The 27,652-nt window shown below is 42.8% G+C and overlaps 1 protein-coding gene across 2 annotated transcripts in view; it reads right to left on the reverse strand.

The window, feature by feature from the left end:
- The window catches only part of MARCHF8 (membrane associated ring-CH-type finger 8), an 88,299-nt gene extending 61,778 nt beyond the window's left edge, over positions 1-26,521 (reverse strand). For both annotated transcript variants that reach the window (XM_030950950.1, XM_030950948.1), the window contains exons 1-2: positions 26,389-26,521; positions 4,632-4,810 (exon numbers count right to left, since the gene is read on the reverse strand). In XM_030950950.1, coding sequence (XP_030806810.1) covers positions 4,632-4,727 — 96 coding nt within the window. In that variant the 5' untranslated portion in view covers positions 4,728-4,810; positions 26,389-26,521. The remainder of the gene's footprint in view (positions 1-4,631; positions 4,811-26,388) is intronic.
- Positions 26,522-27,652: the final 1,131 nt, after the last annotated feature.

A 27,652-nucleotide genomic window follows, 5' to 3' on the forward strand; every position in this document is an offset into this window, starting at 1 on the left:
TCCTGTTACAGGATGCAGGAGATCATTACAGAGGCAGAAGAACTTTATGAAGATGCATCACAATGTGCTTCTCTCACCATAATTTCATATACACAAATGAGGCACTCAGTCTCTTCCAGATGACAGCTTTGAGAAGCACCTGGAGATGTCAGGGACAATCACAGCATCTCTGCTGAGCATGTAGCAGCCAGTAATACTACACAGCACTTAGAAAACAAGAGAAGTGAGCAGAAGGGAGTTTCAGCTGATCAACTGGAATCAGCAAGTTTATTGATCTGCACTGATCAATATATTGCATTGATCAATACAGTGATCAAGACATTGCTCTTCATCTGTGATAAATACTGTGTGATCTTCGATGACAGCTCAGTATTGATTCCCAGGTTGAGATTATTGAGAAGAAACAGTACTGTGCCCAACATCTCATGATCTCTCATTCCATCACTGATCCCACCCATCCCTGATCTGCTTATGAGATCTGCAGAGATCACAGCACCAGAGGCCATGGCTGGTGCACATTTTTAGAAGAGTGGTGAAAAGCTATTGCTGAGGGAGCTTCACTGCAGTAACACTAACAACTTGTAGCAGACATCAGTCTGCTGCAGTGAGGAAGGCAGCAAGCCCTCAAAAAGACAATGATAAAACATAACAGACGCAGAACACCACCTCAGTCACATGCCAGCATTGTTCCTTGTTTCCCATGAAATCCTGAGGGCTGCTTGCTTTTGCATGCACTAGAAAACATTGCTGCCAGCATACTGCCCACCAAACAGGGGAAGGGGGTTGTGGCTTCTCACACACAATACAGCAACTCTCCCTTAAATCAGGTAAGCATGAAGCTATTCCTAGTGAAGGATAAGTAAGAAGCTAATGATGGTTATTAATAGCCCTTAAAGCTATCAGTTCATCTGAGTTAAATGCAAGAGTAATAATCCCTTTACGACCTTCCTTATTTTACTGGGGAAATGTACAAAAGTTTCACGAAATATTGCTGCTAACCTCAGATTTCAACTATTTTAAATGTTGAAAATTATATTAACCTGAATCTATCGGGCTCTTATGTATACATATCACTGAGGACGTAGACCAGAAATGGTAGATAAAAACTTTTCCTCGTAACACTTCTTCAAATTCAATAGGATTTTTGCCACAGTCTTCCACAGGTATTGAGCCTCCAATTTAATCTGCTATTAAGCATGCCTAGGTATTATACATCACTCAATATGAAAAACTGCACTGTAATCACAAAGGTGGTAAGGATTTCTTGCTGTTCTTCATTTAGTTACAAAACACTAGTCCAGAAAACTTCCTCTCATAGCAAGAAAAGCTAGAATAAAACCAAGTCTTAACCTGAAATACAAGTGCTACATCTTGACCAGAAGCATAGAAGAGAAGAAATAGTGAGATCTGTACTGTTCAGATTGAGAATTCTCCCTCTGCAGCTCTATGACAAATGTGGATAACTAACCACATGCACAATCACAAAAGACAGCAGAATAAAAAGCATGCTCTGGGAAATAGGAAAGACACTGATTTTTCAGAGACTGGTGGAAGGTCTCTCTCTTGGCACCTTGGTCCTTCATTTTCTGCTGCTGTGCTTCTTGAGCCTTTCCTCCAAAGGACTTCTTACAATGCAGGATGTAGGTACCAACAAGCCAAAGGTCTGGTTTGAAATAGCAAAAAATGAAAGCAAGACAAAATTACATCTGCTAGATGACACTTTACCTTTATTCACCTTGGCTTTAGCCACAGCTTGATAATGAACAGGGGGAGAGATGTACATGAGTCTACTCAATCTATAAAGTGCACACCTGGAAATGCACTTGGTCTAAGAAGCCTGGTCCTACCAAGCAAACCTACGTATTTATCTGTGAAACAGTACTATTGGTTTTGACTGTGGTTCGATTTTGTTCAGATTGTCAAGTGGCTTTGTACAACTCAAAATATTTTAAGACTACAGTGTACACATTTGTTTGAGTAGCATACTGTTCCTGCACAGGAAAAGTAAGAAATTTACTATTCTTATTATATAATAAAGGTAAGGTAAGAAAATCATGGTACATGAATCAAACTGTGAAATGTTGTAAGTTTTTCTCAAAAACTATTGTATGCTTTTGCAGACATAAGAACTGTTTCTAGGCCAACTACAATATAAGGAAATAACTGTGACCTGTATTGTGGTGGGAACTTATGCAACTGAAATATGAAAATACTGAAGTTACACTGACTTTGTACTGGAACACCTTCTTTCTCAGTTTTACCTAGTATCAGTGTCTTGTACAGTAGACGTTACCTAGGGCACAGCAACTACCTGCAACTGCTCAGTAGATTTGCCCAGTACAGGATCATGTTCAGCTGCATTGCTGCTCTTTATCTTGGAGTTGCTATCTCAACAGAAAAGGATAATCTTGAAATTCTTTTTCTTTTGCATCCCATCTCCCCTTTACTATATTCTTAAAATATGAGCAAAACTCAGTCTTGCCCAGTGGGTCTTGACTGCATCCAAGAGTTAACAGGGACTGACTATAAAGTATCCTTGAACATCCTAACTGATGCAATATGAAAGTTTAACTGGATCGGTCAAAGTCAGCGCATTAACAAACTGATTGCCCTCCAGCTCATTGTAAGATCCAGCACTAAAAGTTAACACCAGGAGCAGGAGTGAGGAAGGGAGTATAAGAGCCAGGCTCATGTGCACAGGAGCAGCCACAGTGTCAGTACAGCTGACAGCTCACCCAGAGCTCCAGCTGTTCCAGCTGTAGTTTTGGCAGAATGCAGGACACCTGGAGATGAATGAATATGCTGATGGAGACAGGAAGGACAAGACTTGGGAAACAAAGTGTTTCCAAGTTAGCCTAATCTATTGCTTGCATGGTCCCACTTCCTCTTCAACACTGCACATATTTAAACAAGTATTCTGTTCTGCTTCTCACATGCTAAGGCTTGAAAATATAACAGCAACCCAGCAAGGGGAACAATAACCAACATTTCAACTAGTTATCATGAAGGAAACACAGGGGATACCTGTTAACACCGAAGTCACTGTGCTGGAAATTAAAAACATGTTTAGAAGAAGAGTTGAGATTCTCACTTGAGCCCACTGCATGGTTAGAGGCACAGGTTGTTCTGATCTGCCTCCTAATCTCCACTGCCCCAGAGCAGAGTAGTAAATTCACAGCACTGCCCTGCATTTGACAAAGGAGCTGTTTCACTCTCAGCACTTACAGTTACTGCATGGGAGAGCACCAAAGGGAGGAAACAGCAGAGCCCTCTTACCCAAGGAGCTGCCCAGACAGTAACTCTGTGTGACAGGTGGGAAGTGACAGATTCCAGCAGACTCCTGAGACAAGGCGCTTTATGGATTTAGAGCATCTCCGCTGTGATAGTAACTTCTTGCCTAGTTCTGGCAACCAAAAGCAGCAGTGTGCCAGCCTAATTAGTTACTGGTTTAAGAATCTGAAGGGCTAGAATCCATTAAGATGTTACTAAGGAAAAGACTCAAAACAGCCAATAATAGGACAGTTTATTTCTCCTGGTGACTTTGATAGGCTCAATCTGGACAGCTGTCAGGTGAGATGAGTAATCAGGGCAAATTATCCCAACACATCAGAAATTACTCTTTTACCCTACTCAAAGTCAATGTTGGTGAATCCCTTCCTGTAACACGACAGTGCCTTTCTAGTCCCTTATAGATAAGCTACACCCGATCTGTAATCAGCACCACTCAGACCAGAAGGAGGTCTTCTCAGAGTTAACCACTGCTGAGCAGTCCACAAAGCAAGCCCTGCAGCTGTACCATAATGAATGTTCTCCTGACATCATTCTATGTTAAAGCTACAAAACCACAAAGAGGTTTCTGTGGAACTGACAGATAATATAAGATCGATGCAGTACAGTGTACACTAAAGCACAGTGCACATTAAGGTTTTTGGGCTGCATCAGACACAGCCCAGATAAATAAGGTTGACATGGGAAGACTAGACATAGTCTTCTTCACATGCTATTAGAAACTGTTAAGTAGTGTATTGATTGGATTTTACTGGACTTCGAATTAGTAGATACTACAGATATTTTTGCATTAGCACCACAGCAAGACCTCAGATTGGTTCCACTCACACACATACTCCCACATTAAGAATACAAATCATATTGCATAAACCAGTACAGTATGTATACATATGGGTGTATACAGCCCTCCTTGTGACATTCTAGTCACTTTGAAATACAGCACAGCTACTGCATGCTACCAAGAGTAAAGAAAAACAGGATGCATGGCTACATATAGGAGTTCACATTCCATATATTTTTTCTTTATATACACCTGTAACAGCTTCTACAATAATGGTATTAGAGCAACCATCCAAATCTCTATCTGCCTTGAATTCTTATGCAAAATAGATGGCTGTAGCTTGCATTTTGCAGAAGTTACTCAACAACAATCTCTAGAATTTTGCAGACAGCTGCTTTAAATTAGCAAACACAAGAAGATAACTTGGCAGTGTTTGTCCTCACTAAAAGCAGCAGTAATGCAAGGAGTTGGGGCTTTGGAATAGAATCAGGTCTGATTTGGTAGCCCCTATAATTTTATACTTAGATAATTTCCAGTGAAAATCAAGCATATCTGACAGTACCTGTTCCTCTTTTTCTTTGGTCTTGCTCCTGGAGACTCTGGAAGAGGTAACATCCTGAGCTGGAATGACAGAGATTTGATGCAGTGGCATGTTCATCACACCGCCTTGTTTGGTCCTATCATTTACAGGAAGGAGGCTTGAACGCAGTGCTCATTCTGTGCCATTGTAAGGCCTTGCAACTAAAAAATAAAAATATTAGATGATGTTAAAGTAGCTCGAAATGCAGTAATTTCTAAACCAAAGCTACGCCATCCACTGGACCAAGACATACGTCTTATTTTCTCTGGATTCTGGTGCCCTTGCTGGGTGAGAAGAGATGCAGAAATTTTAAAGGATTTTAACTAGATGGATCAGAGCACAATTAATGAAAACTGAACAAATAAATTCTCAACCAGTTCTGAAAGCATTCTAAGAGCAGAGCTAGAGGGCAGGGATCATGCTTGAGTTTGCACAGATAGGGAGAGGGAGGAAGAGCAGCTCTCCAAGCTGAGTGTGCTACCTGGAGGTGCAGGAACAAAGGTCATACAGGTAAGTTTCCTAAACTGCCAACCCCCCATACTGGATGGAATTGCCTCAGGAGTCATCCTAAAAACACCTGAATGCTGTAGCTTTGGCTAAAAACAGACAATAGCCCACATTTGGCTCTTGTCATTCATATAAAGCTGTACCAGTTGAAAGATGTATCACATGAGCTGTTCCTTTCCTAAGACTATTAGAGATTAATATAATCAAAATCCCTCACTAGGGATTGTGAATTCACTGGATGGACTACACACACTTTATCCTTCTTCTACTAATGTAACAGGGAAGCATTACACATAGGAAAGACAGTGATAGACATAAATTAGCCAGAACTGGCAATGCTAATCTGAAAGGCAGGCATAATTAACCATACCTTTTATTAGATTAGTGAAGTTACAATAAATAAAAAGCTTTTTCAAACATGTAATATCATGGAGTGTTTATTTGGAATGTAATTTGCCATAAATGAGACACAATCAATTGTGTTTAAAGAACAGATTAGAAAGGAATTAACACAGCAGGGACTATATTAAACAGGGAACTGATGCAACTGTTCTTCTGTTTCCATAACATGCCAACTTTTTGTTTGCCTGGTTCTGAAACTGAAAAAGCAGAAAACAGAGACTAGATAAATACCCTATGTTGTTTAATAATTTGGAAATAGTATATCTGAGCACTTAGTGAATACCCTTAATTTATACTGCACACATTCTTTATTTAACATTTAATTGGAAGTTTTGAAGATAGAACCAGATCATTCAGCATATTTCGTGGAATCAAAAACCTAAAAAGCTTGGCTTATTTCCACTAGACTCCACAAGAATACTGCAGTTGTGTAAAATGAAAACGGGATCAACTATTTTGACTGGGTTTGATTAAACAACATGAAAAAAAAATTAAGTTTCAAGGCACTTTATATAGAGAATGACAGTTCACTATCCTCTTTTCACTGAGGTGGAAAGAATTATCAAAGGTTGTAGAGAAAATGATGAACAAAACCAAAAAGTAAGCAAGGCCTGCTGCACCCCAATCACACACTCCATCTGCTGCCTGATGCTGTTTGCCTGTTCGAGCGCTCAGCCAAGTTCAAGAGCTTTACTGACACGTGGGCAGGATTTGTGTTACTCCCAGAGAGGCCAAGACAGCATCAGAAAGCACGCATGAGAGCTTTAAAGGCAACGCCTCCGTAACTTTCAGGCACCACTTACTTTAAAAGTAAAATATATCAGTGTGAATAAACTGGCAACAAGGACACTTCCTTACCGGAGGACAAATGGAAACATGAGATTTACCTGCATTATTGAATCCCAGCAAAAAGAGAAAACACAGAACCTCCTCAGATCCTCCCCACACCTGCTTAGTTACATCCTCTAAAAGAGCCAAGCTAGAGGGAATATAAACATGGGCTGAGATGGGATTATCAAACCACAATAAACAAGGGGGGAAGGGAAGGTATTTTCCCAAGAAAACACAGAGAAAGGAAATCGAGAGAACATTAAGCTTCAATGAAAATATGCCAGGTAATATGTAATGGAGCAAAAACGAAGGAGTCCTGCTCTGTGTCTCCCCTCGAAAAGGGTTCTGGGCTTGCAGGCAAGGACAAGTTATGACTATAAAGAGAACATGGAAAATGATTGGAAAACACAGTTAACCCTCTTTGATGATGGCAAACAAGTCAAACCAGTTTTTTTGCAGGTATTTCAAGGACAGCATGTGTTAGAATTCTTTGAAAGAGCTCAAACAGCAGATATAATCCAACTGTGTATTCAAAGATGATGTGAAACAGCCCTCCTCTGGTAAAGAAGCCTGGCAGACGCTCTAATAAAGCCTGCCTTTGTTCAAGGGTGGCTTAGAGAAAGCTGTAAACTAAACCCAGATGCCACCCTGTTGCATCCCCAATCTGCTGGGTCCCTAATAATGCACACAACTCAAATTCTGTCTGTATCAACCCAAAGCACTTTAACTCCACAGTGCTAATTAAAGGATAAAGTTACGTGAATGAACAGACCATCTGCAGTACTGAGTACAAACAGACAAGCATGCCAGAAAAGCAATGCCACTCAAAAGCCAACACAAAGCAAGTTATGACAAGTTCCACAGGATATCTCACAGCTAAATTAATTCCACAACCTACCTGATTCAAAGGTAAGCAGTTGGGTACCTGCAAAGTAGGATCCAAACTTGAAGCACATCAAACTGGGGGCCTGCCAAAAAGGAAGAAGTGCTAAGGCAATGAGACTGCCCCTAGATAGCCCCTTCTGGTCAGGATTCCAGTTAGATGTTTAGGCCATACCTCACACAAAATGACAATTCCTCATTACTACAGCATCTCCATCCAACAGCAGAGTACACTTGCCCAGGAGGTACCAGGTAGCAACTCAGCTTCCTCCTTCACTGTGTTTTATTTGGTTCATAACTTCCTGCAAAGCTGGCTGGGGCACATAGGAATGCCAAGACAGAGGACAGCTTGAAGCTCAGTTGTTACTCTTATCTATAGCCACACTGGTTCCTAAAAGATGGATTCCAGCCATATTGCCATTGCAGAGAGTCTTCAGAAACAAATGCCATTTCAAAAGACATAAGAGGTCAAAATCCTGGCTGCAGAGCCCCCAGATGATCTTAGCTCAGTGAAGCTAAGATTTCACCCACTCAGGTAGTCCAGTTTTGCTTTCTGCAGGATAGGCAAAACAGTAACTAAAAATGCCTGCAGACACCTGGAACCACACCACCTAGGTCCTCATTACGTTGCTAGAACCACAAAGCTGCAGCAAAATCAGCCAGATTCAGAGAACACAGGACAGAGTCTCTCAAGGTAGCTGAGAAGTACAAAAGGAAGGAAAAGCATGCACATGACTTGGGCCTGGTAGCTGGGGCATTCCCTTGAACAGCATGTCTGACAGAAGCAGAAAACTAGTCTCTTCTAGGTTATCAGCAGGAAGTACTTGTGTTAAGGAAACCTTCCAGTCTGACCATTCACGTGACTCTGGCAGTTGCACTCCCAGCACCAGAGACTTTCACTGCTGAGACTGAAGCCCCTTCAAAGCAGAGGCTCCTGTGAGCCCATGAGACCCCTGCTTGACTCCCTGCACACCTCACTCACACAGTTCTGACCAGGTTTCCTTACTGGTTTGTCCCCAGGTTTCCCAAGGCAGCGTCTCAGATGTCTTGTTCCACAAAACCATTTATTCACAATGCAGTAACACAGTAGCCTGAGCTGGTGCCTCCAAGGAGTACCCACAAAAAAGGACCCCCTGGGCTTTTATCCCACCACAATCAACCTGCAGACAAATCTCACTCTTTGTCCTGAGTCCCCTGCTCATGCTGTGTGTCCCAGTGTCCATCCACCCACCTCACTGGCACTATTCATCTTCATGCCCTTTGATGTCCAAGAGGTTGGCAATTCATGGCCTCTTGTCTTGGGCTCCCACCCAGAGCTCAATCTGCATGTTGTGAACTGAACTACCTGCACCGGATGTATCCCTCAACAATGAGAAGGGACAGCAACAACAACAGGAAAGCTCAGTATAACAGAAGTAGGTGAAAACCACTTGGAATTCCCACTTTAATCATCCATCCTATCAAGACCTCAGCTTCCCAAGTGACAGCAAGAACGTGAGATGAACCAAATGGTCTGTAACTTGCTGGACTGTTAGAGTGTCAAGTGCCATTGGAAGAATGCAGATGCAAGTCCTTCCTCACCTGCCCCCTACTGCAGCCCTCTGCCCATTACATGTTCCAAAATAAAGGCTAAACTACTCTTTGCCAAAGATTCACAGCTGAAATGGGGCAAGTAAGCACAAATCATGATTTCCTGTCTGTGGTTTGGTACCTACCAGAGTCTATAAACATGCTGTCTGAACAGCACATTCTCTCAGGTCATTTATACTTCAGAAAGTCTACCATATTCCCTTGCTACACCAGGTATGCTGGACAACTTCAACAGAAGCTCTGGTGCTGTAGTGGCACTGGCTGCAGATGTACACAGGCCTTACCAAAAGAAATGCATCCCAAGGATTCATGTAGGTGTGTACAAATGCTTTGTATTACTCAGAAGGGGTAAAAATACACCAGTCACATAGGTCAGTTGCTTTCCTGTTTAAAGTACAATAGGTACTTTAAACAGGAAATAATATGACATAGACATAAAATAATATGTCTTTATATGCATGAAAGATATGCCCTGGAACCTGTGGCAAAGGGAAGATGATAGTCACTAACAGAAAGGAATTGGAAAGAAACAACCTGTGAGTTGTTCTGGTCTGCCCCAAGGTTTCTCAATTTCTCTTCAACTGCCCTAGCCCACAGTAGTGACAGTGAGCAGCATCACCTATGTCAGTGCTCTGACAATCCGTAGCAGGGTGGATGGGTTAAAAATAAAGCAACAGATCACTGATGTCCATATAATGCAGACACTGAAGTACCATCCACTGCTGTGACAATCCTGCCATGGGATAAGTCAATCTCTAGACTGCAGGGCACCTTCCAGATGCAGGCTGAAAATTCTGCTCCAAGACTTTGTGGATCGCTGCCATACAATCTGGTCTTCTGAAACTTCCCCTCTACGCAGCACAAAGCCTGACCAACCCAGGAAGGAATGGAAACTCCCTGAAGAAATTTGCTGCTAGATGGAGTAACATCTTCATCAGCTGGCTTACTTGCTCATAATAAGACTTAAACAATCTATTAATGCAGATTTGGAATCTTTTTCTGCTGGAGGTCTTGATATGAAATCTCAAAGCTCCATTTAAAAAATTCCTTTGGTTTTGTGTTTTTGTCATTGTTCTGAAGGTAACAAAAGCCCTCATCCAGTACATTCCTGTGTGCATCTTAACTTTTCCTAGCAACTTTGACATTTCAGATGGATATAGCTTATGTCTACTTTCTGTACACTACATTTTCCATATTTGCAAATATTTCAATCCTATCAGCTTGTGTTGGCTCCAGTTTGAAGCTTTTATTTATTTCATTTTGAGCTTGTCCGGACTCTTCCCCTACTAATGTCTGTTACGTAATGCTCTCCTAGAGATGACAGATGTGCATTTTCAAAAAGAGGATCCTGCATCTGCGTTTCAGTTTAGTTTACTGTAGCTTAATCAGTACTTTGTTAACAGCAGTATTTAAGAGATGTTATCAAGCCTCATGCACTTCACATGTGTTTGTTAACTTGACAAACAAATCTAATCAACACAGCTTAAGGGAGAGGAACTAACACTTCCTTTCCTGCAGTACCTTTCACATCTCACTTCTAATGTTGTACTAACCCTAAAAAGAACCCTTGTATTCAGACCAGGCAGATATAATTCTGGATTATTGCTATTTACAGCTCTGAGTCTGCCCATGCATCTTGCACTGTTTACCAGCTTAGCTGTAACTTCTCCCTTTATTATCTCAGTTCCTCCTTTCCTCCACCAGCTACTGTCCCCCAACTAATCAGCTTCAAAACTTTAAGTTTGAATAAAGTTTTAAATCATGTAATTGAGTAGTTGAAATCAAAAGAAAGACTTAGAAAGGGGACAAGAGTTTCTTCTGCAAGTTCCCTATCTTTCCTTTGAACGTTTCTCAATATACAGGAATATACAGGTGTAGACTACATATAACCCACAGAGAAACAGAGGTATCTGCCAGCTCTGGCTAACTCCTCTCCAAATAAGAATACAGTTATTTTTATGAATATAATATAAGTAGACAAGCAAGCAGTTAAACTACAGTCTCAGTAAATAACGGTCCCAAAACTCTTAGCAACCCCTTCCCATTATTCAATGGAAGCTGAGCAGCATCTGGACCCCTGAAAAACAAGTTCCTTAAAAACTGTTCCTTTCAAATTAAATCAGCTGATCAATGCAATTATGAACTAGCTTGGTTAGCTTTCAGGAAAACAAATGTCACTTCCCTCTGTTACAATAACACAATAGTACAGTCACTACAGTCCCCTGAGAAACAAAGAAATTACTTTTGTCTGCTCCTGTTACTAATAGCAATTTACCTGCATCAGAAGCATCACTGATCATTCCTGATGTCCTGTGGAAAAAACAAAGCACCAGGTGTTCCACACACACCTGGGGCAGTAAGTTCCTGCTACAGCTGCAAAACTTCTTTAGCATCAGCGGTCTGCTGGTTCACAGACATTTTTAAGAAACTCCCTTTGTATATTTTTTTATGAAGCAGACCATAATAACATCAGTAACAATACCTGGGACAGTCTCAAACTACAATAAGCAAAAAGAAAAAGAACTAAAGCAAGAGTTTGATTCTCTACGTTGGAAAGTACTAATGATGGAGGCTGGGAGAAGTAACAGCCAGGGCTCCTGTTTTCTCAGCCAGCAAATTCCTCTACCTGCTCCACTGAATTCCCAAATCTATTTGCATAAGGGGGTGCCATTCATTCTCTTGCCTCAATCACCATTTCTCCTCACCCCTTCACATTAAAGACATCTTGCTTCTGACCAGAGCGAGTCTAGCACATGAATCCCACTCACAGCAAGCTGTGAGCCTTTACATTACTGCAAGGACTGTGAGGACATTACATCACAGCCTGTTTGAGGCTTGCCTTATCACTTTTAGCCATGATCCTATCAACTCCCAGCACGAGCAGAGACCGGCTTCCTGAGAAACAAATGCCCCTCTCCAGAAGAGGCATTCTTCCCTTCAGTTTGGTACTGAAGCCACCCTGCAGATCAAAAATTAGGATGTCTTCATCACACAACTTAAAATTTTTCTAAAAGATATGGATGAAGACTTGCTTTGTTACAATACTCATTGTCAAAGAAGAACATGCCACAGTATTACACTCATTCCTACAGTTTCTGAGAAGAGCAGTCCTTCTCTCTTCACTGCATGTCCAAAAGTAATGCACAGCAGTAACCTACATGGATTCCAATGTGAACACAGGTTTGGGACTGGCCCACCAAGACTGCTGCAGCTGGTTGACTGCAACTGCAGACCATGCTGCAATCAGCACAGAAGGGTCCACAGAACAGCTATTGAATACAAAACCACTTCCCTCACCCCTACTCATGCGCAAACGCCAAAATCCACAAAACTATGACATGCCTCAAAGACAGCAAGTGACATCAGGGACAAGGAAACACCCCAGACCTCCAGAATAATTGCAAATCTATGGGGAAAAAGCCCACATGATCACTGGGATTTGGCACAGCGCTCCATGTGACAATTGATATTTTTAAAAAGAAAATGTATTGAAGATTATAATCCAATGGAAGAAGAGACATACTAATACATATATTACTTGCAAGTAAATTACTTGCAGACAATTACTTGCAGGTAAATTTCTAGTCTAGAACACAAGTCCACATGATACAATGTAACACCTATAGATAATTTATGATCCTTTCCCTTTCTTTATTATAATCTTTTTGGTGTTCATAAAACTCTAAATCAGTTCTGCAATCCAAGGAAAAATTGCTCTGTATTTTTATCTTCAAAATTATTAAAGACTATTTTAAAAATGCATACACTTACATTGAAGAAAACAAAAGCCTGGGTTTCTCAACCAGTATAAATATTTACAATGCAAGACAGTGATGAAACAGAACAATCTCACCACTGTTCAGTGAAAACATTGCTCACATTCTATATTGTACAGAGATAACAGCAAGGCATTTTTAGGAAAATTCTGTGCTACATCACTTATTTTCCATTACATCAGAGATGAACAGTTGTAAAAGTCATTTACAAACAACAAGCACCAAATCAACATTCTTCACTATTGTTTAACTGCTACCAGGCAAAACACTCATCTTAAGGCAGAGTAAAAAGAATATGCTATTGATTATATGATTCTGTGTTCTGAACAAATGTGAAATCATTCCTTCTTTGTCTTTGGGTGAGTAAGAAATTTCCAAAGCCATGCACATAAGAATGTATTTCTTTTGAATGATTTATGAGTTAAACGTCAGGTAACTCTTTATTTATAGGTTTAAGTTGCAACATGTTTTCGCTGTGGAAGCTTTAATAATATCTAGATTTCTGGATCACTATGACAAGCCTTTAAACTCTGAAGAAACTCCTATAAACCACATTCTTTAGCACTTGCCCAAAGCAACTGGAGAGCCTAAAACCAGAGTATACAGAAGTTCAAATGCAGAGTAAAAAGAGCAATGTACCAAACATCCTGTACCTGAATCTTCTGCTAACTTGCATGTCACAGATGAGTTTGATTTCAACCATAAATTCTCACATTTTAAAGTAACTTGATTTCTGATGCCAAACTCACTACCAGAAGTCATTTGCAATCCCCCAGATTTAAAAATTCTAAATACGTGTTAAACACAGGGAAATACCATGAGTCATTAAAGTATAACAGACTTCAGTGAGAACTTTTTATTGGGGAAAATACTCAGGCATAGTATGCTTCCATAAAGGCTTTATATTTCTATCTTTATCAATTCTGATACCTTCTCTGTACATTTGCTACATCCAAGAATGCCCCGTGCAAAAGGCAATGTGGGAAGGACCAATACTGGGACCTGTTCCTCCAGGCAGAACAATGTGCTGGGGGAGTACAGTCCACATCTCACTGACATTGTTGCCCATCTTTATTTCAAGTATCACCAACACAGAGGTGTGATCACTGGCTGGTTCAAGAAGGCAAATCATTGGAGTCCTTTGGTTTAGCCAGTTCTGTGCAATGGAAAGATAACAGTACTTCCACTTCCCACTTCCAGCCACACAGACAGCTTTTGTGGGGTGATATTGTTCCTTACCATGTCAATGTACAGTACCTGGCACAACCAACAGTACAGACTGAAGCACTACAGTAAGACAAGCAATAACAGTACTACACATCTGAGTCACTCTCTCAGTTTCACACCTGCATTGTCACCAAAAATTGCCAGATCTTGATTTGAGAAAGTTGCTCGGCAGACAAACATGGTATTTCTCATAGACTTCAACATGGAAACTATGCCTATAGTTTAAGAACCTCTGTGTCATAGCATTATCATTAAAAAGTAAGGCTGTATAAAGCCCACAGACAAAGTCCAGGTCTGTGAACTGAACTAAATCCCTTCCAGTGCCAGAACAAGACAGCCTCTTCCAGCTGCAACCTTATCATGGGATTTGCTGGGTGGTTAAAAAGTCTGCATGTGTCTATCATATTTTAAGTGTCCCTGGTGTAGTTTAAAGGCCAGGCAACTGTTTCCGGATGGCTGACAAACAGTCACAGCCCAGCTCCCTGAGCCAGAGCTGACATGGACACACGCTGGCAGCAGCGCAGCACCGCTTCCCTTCACGCGCATGTTATTGCACAGCAGCCTGCTGGCGTGTGTGTGCTGCTTCTGACCAACCTTCCCCCACAACACTGCTCTGTGCCACCCAAAAAGAAGGGACTGGCATTACTGAAACCCACAGACAAGGCATTCCTTACCACAGTCTATAAAGAGCCATTCATCCCCACTGTACCTAAAATAGCCACTGGATGCAATCATGAGATGAATACGTGACTGTGAATTCTTTTAAATCACTGCCTTCTTGCACACACAAGGAAACAGTGTCCAGCAGTTGCATCCTCACTCGTTGTCCCTGTTCTCAATTCAGCAATCAAGTGTTGACCCTTTGTGTCCCACCCAGTATTAGTCCCTTCATTTCTAAAAACATTTAGAAGTTTAGAGATTTTATGAGAAATTTAAAGAAACAGCACAAAACTCCACCAATCCATTCCTATGCACTCGCAGGACCTGTACAGAATCCTATTAAAGCAAACCCATCACAGCTTTCTATCACCAGAATTACAGCAGTAAAGCCCAGCTATCACCCACTAGCTGCTCATTGCCAGCCAAACACAGCCAGCTGCAGAAAGCTACTGAAACAGAGTGAAGTACCCTGGTACAGGAAAATGGTGCTTACTAATGAGAAACACTTAGAACTGCACAGGTCTGTTTCTTGCTGCTGGAGAAGAGGCTGACTCGCAGTGCCTTTCTGACCTACTCTTAAATGACTACCAGTTTTTACTCCAGCATGTGTTTCAAAGCAATCTCCAAGTGTCTACTAAGGGAGAGGGGAGGCCCAAGCCAGCAGACAGCAAAATTCTGTGGGACGAAAGGTGGTTTTAAAGGAACCTGGTGATAACTGGAGCAATACAATGGAATGGATACTGGGATGCTGTTGCATATCTACAAGGCAGTAAAAGAAGCTGCTATATGAAGTTCTCCAAAAAAGGAAATAAAATTCAGGAGTATGGCCACATCACTCATGTCAATTGACATGTCACATTCTTCAATCCAATCACATTTAGAAGTGGCTTTTCTGTCTTTTCCCCAAGCACATGGTCTTTGTTTTAAATTAGTTTAAACGGGAGCCAGTGAGATGAGCCAAGTGTGCTAAACAAGGCCAGTGCAAGTCTGGTGCATATGAGCACTAATGTAAAACCTGAAACACTCATGAAGATAAAGCCTGGAAGAAACAGTAGTTTTGATCAGGTATCTGTTGAAACTGAAAGCTAGAAGAAAAAATTTATTTATTTTTCAAGCTAAAATATCATTAGTCCTCATGGAAAATCAACTGCTGGGGAAAGAGGCAATCATCAAACCTGTTGAATTTTACATCAGCAGCACCCTTCACTGCAGAGAGGAAAACCCACACAACTCCACCCTACTCTCCTCCATGTTTTCCAGGACCCATAACAGCTGACTTTCTGGTTTCCTTCTCTAAGTAGCTACAATTACGATAATATTCAGTGACATTTGCTCTCCCAAAGAGCAGATGAAAAATAACTACAGACAAATAATTTGAACATCTGTAGAGTTAGGTTAATGGAGAGATAACTACGTATTTCTCTATTAATAATTTTAAATGGCAAGTCCAAGTTTGTTTTTTCTTTCTCAATTGAAAAAAAGAAAATTTTGGGGGTTTTTTCTCCTGTTCCCAATGCAACAGATGTTACAAAGTCAAGACAAAAATCTCCTCCATTTTCTGCTCACTTAAAACAGTTGGCTTGTTCAATTCTAGATAGTCCTATCATTAGCACAGGCTCCCACACATGGGCTGTACAGCACATCAAGATGTTCACAAGGTATATAAAGCCCAAAGATGTCTTCTGCTATTTCTGAAGCGACAGGAACCCACAAGTGACCAAAACACTGCTGCTTTCCTCTTAGAGGACCCAATCATTCCCTTCAGTCTCTGGGCTCTACAGGCAGCAGCACTGTGCCTGGGAACAGGCATGGTCCCCTCTGCGTCACAAGTGACCTTGTGCCTGGCACGGTGCTTCTCCACGGGCTGCACTCTCTCTGAAAGAGGCATAAAGCCTTGAGCTCGGAGGAAGTCACACTCCCTGTTTCTCAGGGACACATGCTATTCAGTGACTGGCATTACCTGGCAACATTACCAACATTATCTTACAACGAAATAATCTGGTACAAGCTCACATCCCGTACGTTTCCTGAAGTTATCAGAAGTTTCACATCTCAGCAAGGCCAGCTGATCTCCCACTGCCTCATTACAGACAACAGAAGTCAACTTAAGAAATTAAATCGACAAGTGGCTAAAAAGTACTCAGATCCCAATCTCAGGAGATGTGAAATACCTCAGCTGAAAAGGCTCCCTCTTCCTCGCTGTGCTGCTTCTGCAGCAAAGCAACATAAGTGTCTTAAAATGCTCAACCTAACAGCTTCAAGCAGGAAACAACAATGTAACACACATATAATGTTCTTTCTGTGCTCATGGATTGGGTTTTCTTCGGTAGGTGTGGGGTTTTTTGAAGGAAAAATAAAATCTCTAGAAAGCAGATGCCCACCAAGGAGGGCATCGTCTCTCTTAAAACAGAAAACACTGTTGCAAAAACTGCACCCTACAGCATTTAGCTGGGGCAAAGGCTCAGCATAAATGAAGAGCAAAGTTGCTACCATCAGTGTCAGGACAGCTGGTCTTCCCCCAGAATTACCTCTCCAAACACTAATTCTTTCCAGACTGGCAAAACCACTTCAGTCTCTGATCTTGTCCTATATGCAGGTTATGAATTAGAAGACTTCTCTAATTAGAGATCACCAGTGGAATTAGAAGGTAGATTATTTTTAGCAATTGTCTGATTGAGCTGGAGCTGCACTCAGTTGCAAATTAGTTACTGCTTTTTCTAAGACCACATTTTACACATGAATTTCCAATACAACATTTAGTATCTCTTCAAAAGTCATCATCTACCAGCAAAGACGAAGCAGCTATCATACACCCAAGAAAGTGATTAACATCTTCAAGTTTCTCACTCACAGCCTAGAAAGAGTGACTAGGCCAGATGAAGAAATCTGGAAAGGCAGAGCCATCTTCACATGCCAGCGGTGAAGGCATTTGCAACCTGGGGTAACCCTCTGCAAGCTGTCAGGCTGGAGTGGCATCTTTTCCAGAAGGGGTCACAGAAGGCCCAGAGACGGTGTAACACGCTGTTTTATCGCTCACCAAGTTAAAGCATGACTTAGCCTGCTAGTGATTTTCTTCTTTTTTTGGCACGTTACAATAAAGGAAGAAACAGAGGGCCACAGAAGAAAGGCTTGGCTCAGAAACTTGCCAGCTGTCCTTGACTCAGAGGGGTCGCTGGACACAGGGAATAAACAGCATCTCAGAAAAGCAGGCCTGTGCTGCAGTATGTCCATGTCACTGGCCTTGGTGGGATGCACCGTGTACAGTCAAGTTGCTTTCCACTCCCATTCCCTGCTGACAAGAATTACTTTCAGACTTGCAACCCAACAGTTTCATCACCTTATTAAATTCCCAATTCCTGGCTCAGATGTCTCTCATATGCATTAGTTAGATTACATCAACCACAAAGACCTGCCCATGAGCCACACAGGATATAGCTCAAAAGCAATCACTCAGAGATTGGATCATCAGCTCTCTGAGTTTCTCTTCCCTCATTCATAGAAACAGCAATGTGAACTGTGTGACAAGGGATAAGTGTATGCTTTGTAGTGTCATGTGGAAAGGGAGATAACAGCAGAACATCAGGATGCAACTGGAAACATGCCTTCCTTGAGCAGAGCATCTACCCTGAAGCAGAACCATCCCTGCAGCCTCCTCCCACAAGGCACACAGACAGTAAAGACAGGCTAAGCCAAACCCATGCAGGTCTTACAGAGCAGAGAGCCTTAATACAGCAGCTAATGAGGACCTGAAAAGGCAGCTGACAAACAGCCAAGCAGCATGATGCCTGCAGGGCATCACAGCCCTACCAAGTCTCTGCAAAACACCTGGAGTTCTGCATAGTGAGAACATGCCAACTAAAAAACTTCCCAGTAGGCAAAGATGGATGAGACAGACTGAACACGTGTCCAAGCTGACAAGTAGAGCTCAAGTAGACAGAAAGCAAACAATCATAACAAATATCTAACAAGACACAATGAAAGATCACAGCCAAGAATAAAATGCATGAGGTATCTAATTCCCTCTCTATATAAGGAACTGATCCTGCATTCTTTGCTTTCAGGCTGCTGGACCACATGATGCTATGCTTGCCAGAGGGTATCACTAACAAAGGAAAGTGAGTGAGAAATTGTATCTTGAATCACACATGTTCAACTGCAACTGAGCTGGGATCCTTGCCTTGTGTTGGAGAAGCTGATACCAACACCACCAGTAAATAAAAGCCTAGGTCTGGGGCAGATACAAGTGCTTCAGGGTCCCCAAAACACCAGACACTCAACACAGGAGATCCTGGGAAGAAAAGCACCACGAAAAGACTGCAAAGCATATGTCAGATTTGCCTTACTGCATTTGGTGTATAAATATACAGAGGAGATGCTTCCACACTTCACTAGCGGCATCTCAAATGCAGCCTTACTGAGCAGCAGTAAAATGCAAGGAGCACCTAGGCAGATTTAGTACGAGGCACAGGGCTCTGGCAGGGCCATCTCCTGCTGCTTTGAGCTGCAGTTCTAATATATCACTTGCACACTGCCTCGCTAGAAACAAAGCCACACATTTCATTTAAGAAAGTAATCAGATGGATTAGGAAAGGTCAAAGAATAATAATTTTGAACTTTTTGCCATTTGGTAATTACAACAGTGTCGCAAGTTCTCCATGATTTGCCTGGAAAACATCACAGCCTATACTTCCAGGATGGCACATAAAAAGATACTTATCTTAAAAGGTCTCAGGAACTGCAGAGCTCTGCAGGTGTACTACAGCAGGACTCCTTTTCATACCCTGCCAAAGCATACAGCAGCACACACAGAACAATACAGAGAGCTTTCAAGCCTTGCAATTTTGCAATGATTGGTGAGAACTTCTGCAACATCAGAAATACTCAACTTAAGCAGTCTCAGTACGAGCTATCCTCCCCTGTCAGGTCTGACCCTAAGATGAAGGGTGCAAAATAGCTGAACATCCCTGTCAAAATAATCACAGAAACAACATACATGCCCCACACAAAGGAACTGCTAGGAGGCAATATATAGTTTTCATGCCCCCAAGAAAGATGATGTTTCAAGGCTTCAATAGGAAAACACTGTATAAGAACACCAATGTGTTTAAAAGGCTGAAATCTGATCTTGTTTTTATTAGCTTCTGCTTTATTATGCCAAGAGCAAAGTTAAAACTCCCCTCCATATTTTAATCAAACCTGCTACTGTTTTTTGCTAATTCCCAAGATCAAGGCAGCCTGACAAGAATCATGTAATTTTACAAGGGTATCTCTCCTCCTTCCACCCCCTTAGTTTTCAGACATTAATTTTGTGAAGAATCTGATGCATCATGCCAGCTCTAATTTGGTAACAATGCTTTGAATTTCTCCTAAGCTTCCAAAAGGCCTTGCAGTGGAAGAAGGCCATTCCACAGCAGAAGGATTAGCACAGTCTGAGATCCTGCATTTGGTATCCTGTGGTTGTAGGTTTCATAGGGGCCACTTATCCATGTGGCCTAGCGTATGTTTAGAAAGTGCCATCTCCATGGGCTTCGACACAGGGCGAGGCTGCAGGTCTCAGCTGTGACACTGCAATTTATATTCCATTCTTTCTGCAACATCTGAAGTTCCAGCAATTATGTGACATTCAGCCAACGGGTTCAGAAGTTACTGGCAGTATGATTGCATAAGGCCACTTCCCCTTAGAGAATAGGTTAAAAAAATTAAACAAAAATCCAACAACCTTACAAATATCACGATACAGATGACAGCTGAATTACAGGGAACTAAGGTGTGCATAAGTGAAGTAACTGAAATGGGAAAACAGGCCAGAAGCAGGAAAAAAGACTCAGATTTCCTGCCTCTCACAAAAAAACCCTTTTTAGCTGCAAGGGAACTTCCTCTTCTTTTTAAAGCTAAGCAGATTTTTTTCTTCTCATTGAAACAACACAGCATTTAGTTCAGTATGCATTTATCATGTTTGGTGTAAAAAATCCTTTCCTCTAGAGATCACTTACGATGTCAAAGAGCAGCAAATCTTCAGCCCACCTGTTTTTGTGGATTATATGCGTGCACATACAACAAATATGGACACATTTTATAGAAGCAGTTTCATTGTAAATCAATGGTCACAGATTGCACTAGAGAAAAAACACTGACAACAACTGTCCTTCCTAGTCCTGGCACCTTCAGCTCAGATTTGGCAGGCAAGCTCAAGATGATTACTCTAAAAGCTCTAACAATAATCACAGTTAAAAGGACATTTTGGACGCAGAACCGCAAGGGGAACTCACGTCATTTACTAGAAGGGAATGAAAAATCAAAGCCTACTGACAACTTCAGAAAGAGTCAGACTGCTCCCATGTGTGTTTTCTTCTCTGTCATCACCTATGGTAACCCATCACCTCATGCTCTTCACATTCCTCTGGTATGCCAGACTTCACTACGCTTATGTATGATAAACCAAAAAGCCACTGCCAACTTTCACTTTCTATCTACTGTAGCAGAGCTCATCATGCTGTTAAATGCAAGTCTCTTAAGAGTGGTTTGCTGAAGGAGGCCATGGAAAATATGCAAGGAGACAAAACTACAGTCAGATAGTGCAAGCAGAGTCATTTGCAAGAACTTATTGCTATAATGTGGCCCATGTTATGAAACCGTGGCAGAGCCCTGTATTGCATCACTTCCTGCTCTCTAATCCATCAATCTTCCCATAAATATTTATATGCACATAAAAAAAAATACATAAACAGAAATATGCCACATTTTTCCATTAGCCTCTCTCTTTTGACTGATGCATTCGTAGTTACAAGAGATTATAACAAGGATTGGCATAGTAGTGAATCACCCCCAATAGCACACTGTGCTTTTACAACTAGAAATAGAGGGATCAGAGAAATTAATCCTCTGTCCTGGATGAGACAAGGAGCCACTGACAGAGAAAGCAAATATAAATAGGCAGAGAAGGCTTTGTATTCCTACAGCTCCCATCAGTGTTGAAGGAGTCTCTTCAACAAAGAAATGCTTTAGGAGACCTTTATGGGTGACATTAACCAAAGACATCCCTTTTGTAAACCCTGTAGTAATTTGGAGATGAGGGGTTCCCACCAATAATCCTGTGACATCACCTTCCCTCTTCCAGGAAAGCAAAGGCCAGGTCCACTGCCAAGAGAAGTGCTTACAGTAGAAGATCTGACTGAAAACTTCCTCAATATTTAACTGGTGCTATAGGGGACGTTGTTCAGAGTCAATTTGTTGCTTCCTTCAGCTAACGGTACTCAAATGATCCTCTAGAGGTAAAATTCACCTAAATCCCATGTCCAGAAGCCAGTTTGCAGTTTCAGTCCTAGGAGTCGTGGCAATGTGTGGATCCCCCCACATTGGTGTGGTGTGCCCATGGAATTTATTGTGTAATGAGAAAGCAGAACTTCAAACTCAACTCCAGCAATGAGAACAGAGGCACAACTCCCTTCCTCAAGCTGCACAATGGCACAGAATTATTAGCAGTAAGTAAGTCTGAGTGACAAATTATTCTGGTCATTAGAATCAACAGATCAGACCCAGGGGAAGCCTAGCTAGTTATTCAAAAGCATTGGGGTTTTTTTTCCCTACAGATACTCTTCCTTGCAGGCCCAGTACACACACTACAGAGGAACCAAAAAGCTTTTTAAAAATAAAGCACATTTGAGAGAAAGAGAGGCACAAAGGATTAGTATACTTTTTCAAAATGAGCAACTTTATGTGTAAACTTGAACCATATTCTTTTTTTTCTTCCTTTTTTGGTTTGTCACTTTCTAGCTTTCTTTCCTTCCCCTATTAACCAATTAACCCTTTGATTCAAAGAGAGAAGTTTCTCATCCTGTGTCAAGGACATGACAGAAGTCAAACTACCAGCTCAGGAAAGAACAGATGACAACGCTTTTATTGCTTGTAATGAACCTCTTATCTGGATGGTGCATAAACACATGATCTTACTGAAGCCACGATCAAACTGGGAGACAAACTCCTTCTTAGCTGAGGTAGCAGTGACCTGTTAAATGATGATCTTAAGTCCATGCATGTTTTCCCAAGGAGAAACTCTGGTGCTGTTGTTCATCGGCAGCCTCACCTGCAAAATGGACTGGTAACATGTAATTCTGTCCTGATGCCCTCTGAAGGGAGATATCAAGGCATTCCCAACTGATACATAGGATTTACCTACGCCCAAAATATAAAATATTTCTATTCCATATGAATTTTGGCCACGCATTTTGCAAGGTTTACAGCTGGGATCCTTAAATGAGTCTCCAGGGATAAAGTGCTCATCTACTGCCTTTATTTCATATAACTATGGAAAATCTCAGCCACACTTTCTAGAACCTTTCACTATTTTCCACCCATGACATACATACATATCACACATAGGTAATATATGTGTATTTTATCTAAAATTTCCAACACTGTTTTCAGTTGAGTCCAATCAACCATGACATTCTGCCAAATTCAAGATTTGCTACTAAGCCCTCCCACCTTGCCTGCAGGTACCAAATGTTGAGCTCCAGAGTGGCACTAATTTTAAAAGACAGAGAAGTTTAACAGTCATTTACAAACACCTTCGATCTAGATCAGCCCAAACATGATAACCAGCAGAACATATAATAAAGGCCAGCCTTCCTTCTCAGTCCCTGGGGAAAAGAAATTGCACTAGCAACTGCTGATGGTTGAGAGCTCTTGCTGTTGGTGAACTGTCAGGCTGTCTGGTGATGAGTTACATTTAAGAGTAACAAAGTTCTTAAAGCATAGCTTTAATTGCAAAAAGACCAGGCTTCCAAGGGCTCTTGTCCATTTACCTACCCCAGAATCAATAAACAAACACTATGTAATCCATTATTTGGTTTTTTAATGCTTCACATGAATGTGGATACCTTGATAAATCCCACAGAAACATTATGGGAAACAGTGAAAAATAATCTGGTTTAGAAATTAAGAGTTGTTTTGGGAAGTTTTCAGTAAAATCCAAACAGAACTAGTAAAACTGACCCTATCTCAGCAAAGAGCATTTCAACAATCTGGAGCTGTGAAAATTCACAGTGAACAAAGCCCACCCAGCAAGTGTAATGCCAGCTCTGCTATGCTACATTGAGCTGCCACCAGATCTTTGCAGTCATTCCACAAGTCAGCAAAACAGAAGTCCCAGCAAACCCTGCATGAGCTCTGTATCACTATGGAAATTAATACAGTGAATAAGATGTGCAATCTACATGGTTCACACAGCTCCTGCAGCTGCAAGAAAGAATTGGCACGAGCAGTAAACGGATAACTCGTCTCCCAGGAAGATTTCCCCTGTAATACCTTATGCCCTGGAAGGGAAGTTTTTTCCAGACTTCAAGTTTTTCATTCCTTATAGCCTTCTACAGCTTTGCTAGTCACTATTTGTCTGCCACACACAGACACAGTCCAAGCACAAGGTTGTTCAGGGTTCCTGGAAGTTCCTCCTTTCAATGCCAGGTAATTTTTTATGGTCCATCTACTGGCTCTTAAAGAATGCTAGTTAAACACTTCTACAGGATCAAGAGTTCCTTATATTTTTTGGGGGGGAGGGTAGAAAGGCAAAACAAGAGCAAAACAAAATAAAAAACAATTAGGAAAAAAAAAAAGGAAAATACCTCATTCCTGTTTTCATTTTTTCCCGGCAGATAGCCATGCACACTCCATTATTCACACTTACTGAAGCTCGCTATCAGTCAGACCCACTGGGGCTGACTGAGGTACACAGCAGAAAAGATCCATAGCAAGAGACTGCTTTTTCTTATGCAGCAGGATCAATGCAGGGCTTGTAACAACCACCTTCAACTCCTTCCTTGAGCAGCATTATTACTGGAAGTTGCCACATTCCTGCAGTGCCCTGCCTTCCCCACTGATGTCAGTGTTTGGAAGAGCATTAAGGAAATCAGTCTGTCAGTAAGGAAATCACTTTGGTACATTGCCTAAAGTACCTGTGACAGCCTCAGCAGCTGGGAAGGCCTTTCACCCTTGAACATGTGAGAGCTGCTTGTCCAAAATGTTGGATCTAAAATAACAGAAGTTTAAATAAAAAAAAAACAAAACAAAACAAACTCATCCTGAAAATACAGAAAGTTCATCCAGCATGCTGAATTAATGTATTCTCATAACAGCTAAGACTGTGCAAAAGCAGCCTGGGAACAGGTGTATTCTCTAGCACTAGACCTCACCTGAACACCTGCAACAATTCTAGCCCCATATCCATACACTAAGGCATGAAAAGCATGCAGCTTTTCTTCCAATGTGACACCCCAAAACAGAAGATCACTTCTTTTTAACTAGTTTATCTCTATAAGCAGAACTTCTGGTTAGGGCTAGCTGAAATCCAAGTAAAAAAGAAAAAAAAATCAAAAGAACAACAGAAAACCCAACAACAAATATTCAGTGAATTGTTAATTTCTTAAGTTTACATGAGACTTAAGTCACACCAAGCTCCCAGCAAAAGGGCAGATGTTCAGACTTCCACAGTCCTACCATTTTCAGCAATGGCAGCAGAATCAAGTCTCACTTTCTTGGAGCAGCTTTAAGGTTGTTCTGAGGAGAATCTGGCACCAAACAGTTTGGGCTACAGCTGAGAAGCCGCTAACAGCCCCAGCAGGTATTATTCATACCCTTAAGCCAGGAACATTGATGTTTCCAGCAACCCCGGTCCTCATGCAGGCTTAACAGAACTCTGCATCAGTAGAAATTGATCAATGTTGACAGATTTCAAACAAAATATCTTAGGTCTAGTAAATAAAGTGTTTTTCAAAGTAAACTTTTCTCTGAAAATGTTTGACTAGGACTATTGCTAGATCAATCTCAGCCTCATCTGACACTACTCCAAACCAATTTTAGAAGCACAAATTCATAAAGACTACTGCTGCTTCAGCTGAAGCGTTACTGTCAGACCGGCTCTCTCCCACCCCCATCTTCCTTCCAGTATCTCTTTCCACCTCCGCTCAAGCTCTAGCTAAATTGTCCCTTCTATGTTTATGCTGCTGGGTTATTTCATAGATTTGCGAGGCTTGGAAATAGACCAGTCCTTTCCCCACTGCAGAGCTGAGCCGGGCCCTCTTGCACTGCAGTTTGAGACCAACTGATCTGGCATTGGCACATTGTAATTCTCGCTTTGCTTGCACTTTTAGCGTACCAAAATGAGGCGAAGTTAAAGTGTTACCGTTTGGAACAACTCGAGCATTACTCTGCCTGCCAACTAGCTCCAAGAAGCATGAAGGAATTCCGACTATTCCTTAGTCCGCCGTGAAACTTCACGATTCCTTACGAACACGTCGCTACCAGCACACCTTGTGCACTGTTTGTATCTCTGATCCATGCTGCTTACAGAAAGCGAATTCGCGTCCTCCTCCTAACGGGACACCTGGTGCAAATACGGTCCCGTTCCCACCGCTGATCCGCTCTCGGTTTCCCCGAGTGCAGCAACACTAATGCTCCCAGCGCCAGCAGCAGCAGCTGAGGCTGTGCAGACAAAGACGGCGGAGGTGGGAAAGCCTCTTACCAGGGAATTAGGTGCCGCTTCCCCAGCTCTGACGGCGGAGTAGCCCTGAACGCCCCGTGCACAGCGCCCGCCCCACGGTGCCCCCATGCCCCGGCCGCCGCACGGACCCGCGGGGAGCCGGGCCGGGCCCGCCTCACCTGCCGGACCCTGCGGGGCGAGCGGCTGCCGGCGGGGCCGGGACGAGCGGCGGCCGCGGGGCAGCGACCCCGGGGCAGGCGGCCCCCGCACCAGCCCGCCCCGGGCCCGGCCCCGGTACCCGGCCTCGCGGCGCCGGAGGGGCACCGACCCCGGCTCGGCCCCCGCGGAGGAAGCGGCGGCTGCCCGCGGCCAGGGCGGCGGCCGAGCCTACCTCGGTGGTGCCCCGCACAGGGGCTCGGGCCGGCGGCTCCTCCTCCGGCTGCGGCGGCTGCTGCTGCCCATGCCCGGGGCCAGGAGGCGGCGGGCCGCGGGGCTGGGAGGCTCCTGCGAGGCCGGTCTCCCCCCAGCTCTTCCCCGGCTCCTGTTTACCGCGGCTCCCCGGGCCGGGCTGCCTGTCAGCGCGCCGCCCCGCCCCAGCCCGCCCCCGCCGCCATGGCCCGGAGCAGCTCGGGCAGGCGCGGCGGCCGCTCCGCAGAGGGACGCGGCTGTCCCGGCCCCCGATCGCCTCCCGCTGGAGCCTCCCCGGAGCGCTCGGGCTGGCGGCGCTGCGGGCCCGCTCCCCCCGGCAACGCGCTCCGGGCACCTGCGCGGCGGGCGGGCGGGGGCGGGACCGGCGGGCACCGGGAGGCGACAATCGGCAGCGGAGCGAGTGCGGTCCGGCTGTCCCGAGCTCAGCCCTGCCTCCCGCAGCCGCAGGCGGGGATGCTGCTGTCACTGGGGCTCAGGGTAAAACGGGTCGCGCTTTGGTACGTACAATAAAGCATCTTAACTTCACAGGGTGCCATTTAACTTTTTAAAATGCAGGGATGTTGTAAGCCTGAAGATGGCTAATTAGCCATCGTCGTAAGGTGTTTTATATTCATCGCTCCCCTGCACGTATTGATTTATCAGAAAAAAAAAAAAAGTCAACAAAAAGCTTCGAGTTTTCCCCATACCTACATCTGGCTGCCATACTGTGTTGCTATTTTACACTTTTGTTATGCAAGTAGGATACTTTAATATCTTCTTCACAAAGATATCTCTCTCCTGAGATACGCTGGAATAGGTGAACTATGCTATTGAGGTGATTTTTACAGGAGGAAAAAGCAAACTGAGTTTTATGAGAATAAGTCAAGGGAGAGTTTTCTGTGTTCAGACATGATGTCCATCCCACTTAGGAATAAGATAAGTGAAAAAGAACAGGAAAATAGGCAGCTTCACTGAACAGTTTCTGTCAGTGAAGCACAGACAAGAAAGCAGATATTATTCGAAGAATAAAACAGAAAACAAAGAAACCCCCTGACTTGACATGAAAATTCATTCACTAAACCTAAGTTGAATTTTTCATCTTCTGAATCTGCACTTCTTCACAATAATTTACAGGGCTCCAGGGAGATTACATTTAACCACTGAGAACAGTGCCAAAAGCAAAAGATGAGTAAGGTTACCCCTTTTCATGCAGAGATCATCCCCTCCAGAAAAATGACATGTTACAT

The sequence above is a fragment of the Camarhynchus parvulus genome, chromosome 6 (assembly GCF_901933205.1).
Source record: "Camarhynchus parvulus chromosome 6, STF_HiC, whole genome shotgun sequence".
NCBI lineage: Eukaryota > Metazoa > Chordata > Aves > Passeriformes > Thraupidae > Camarhynchus > Camarhynchus parvulus.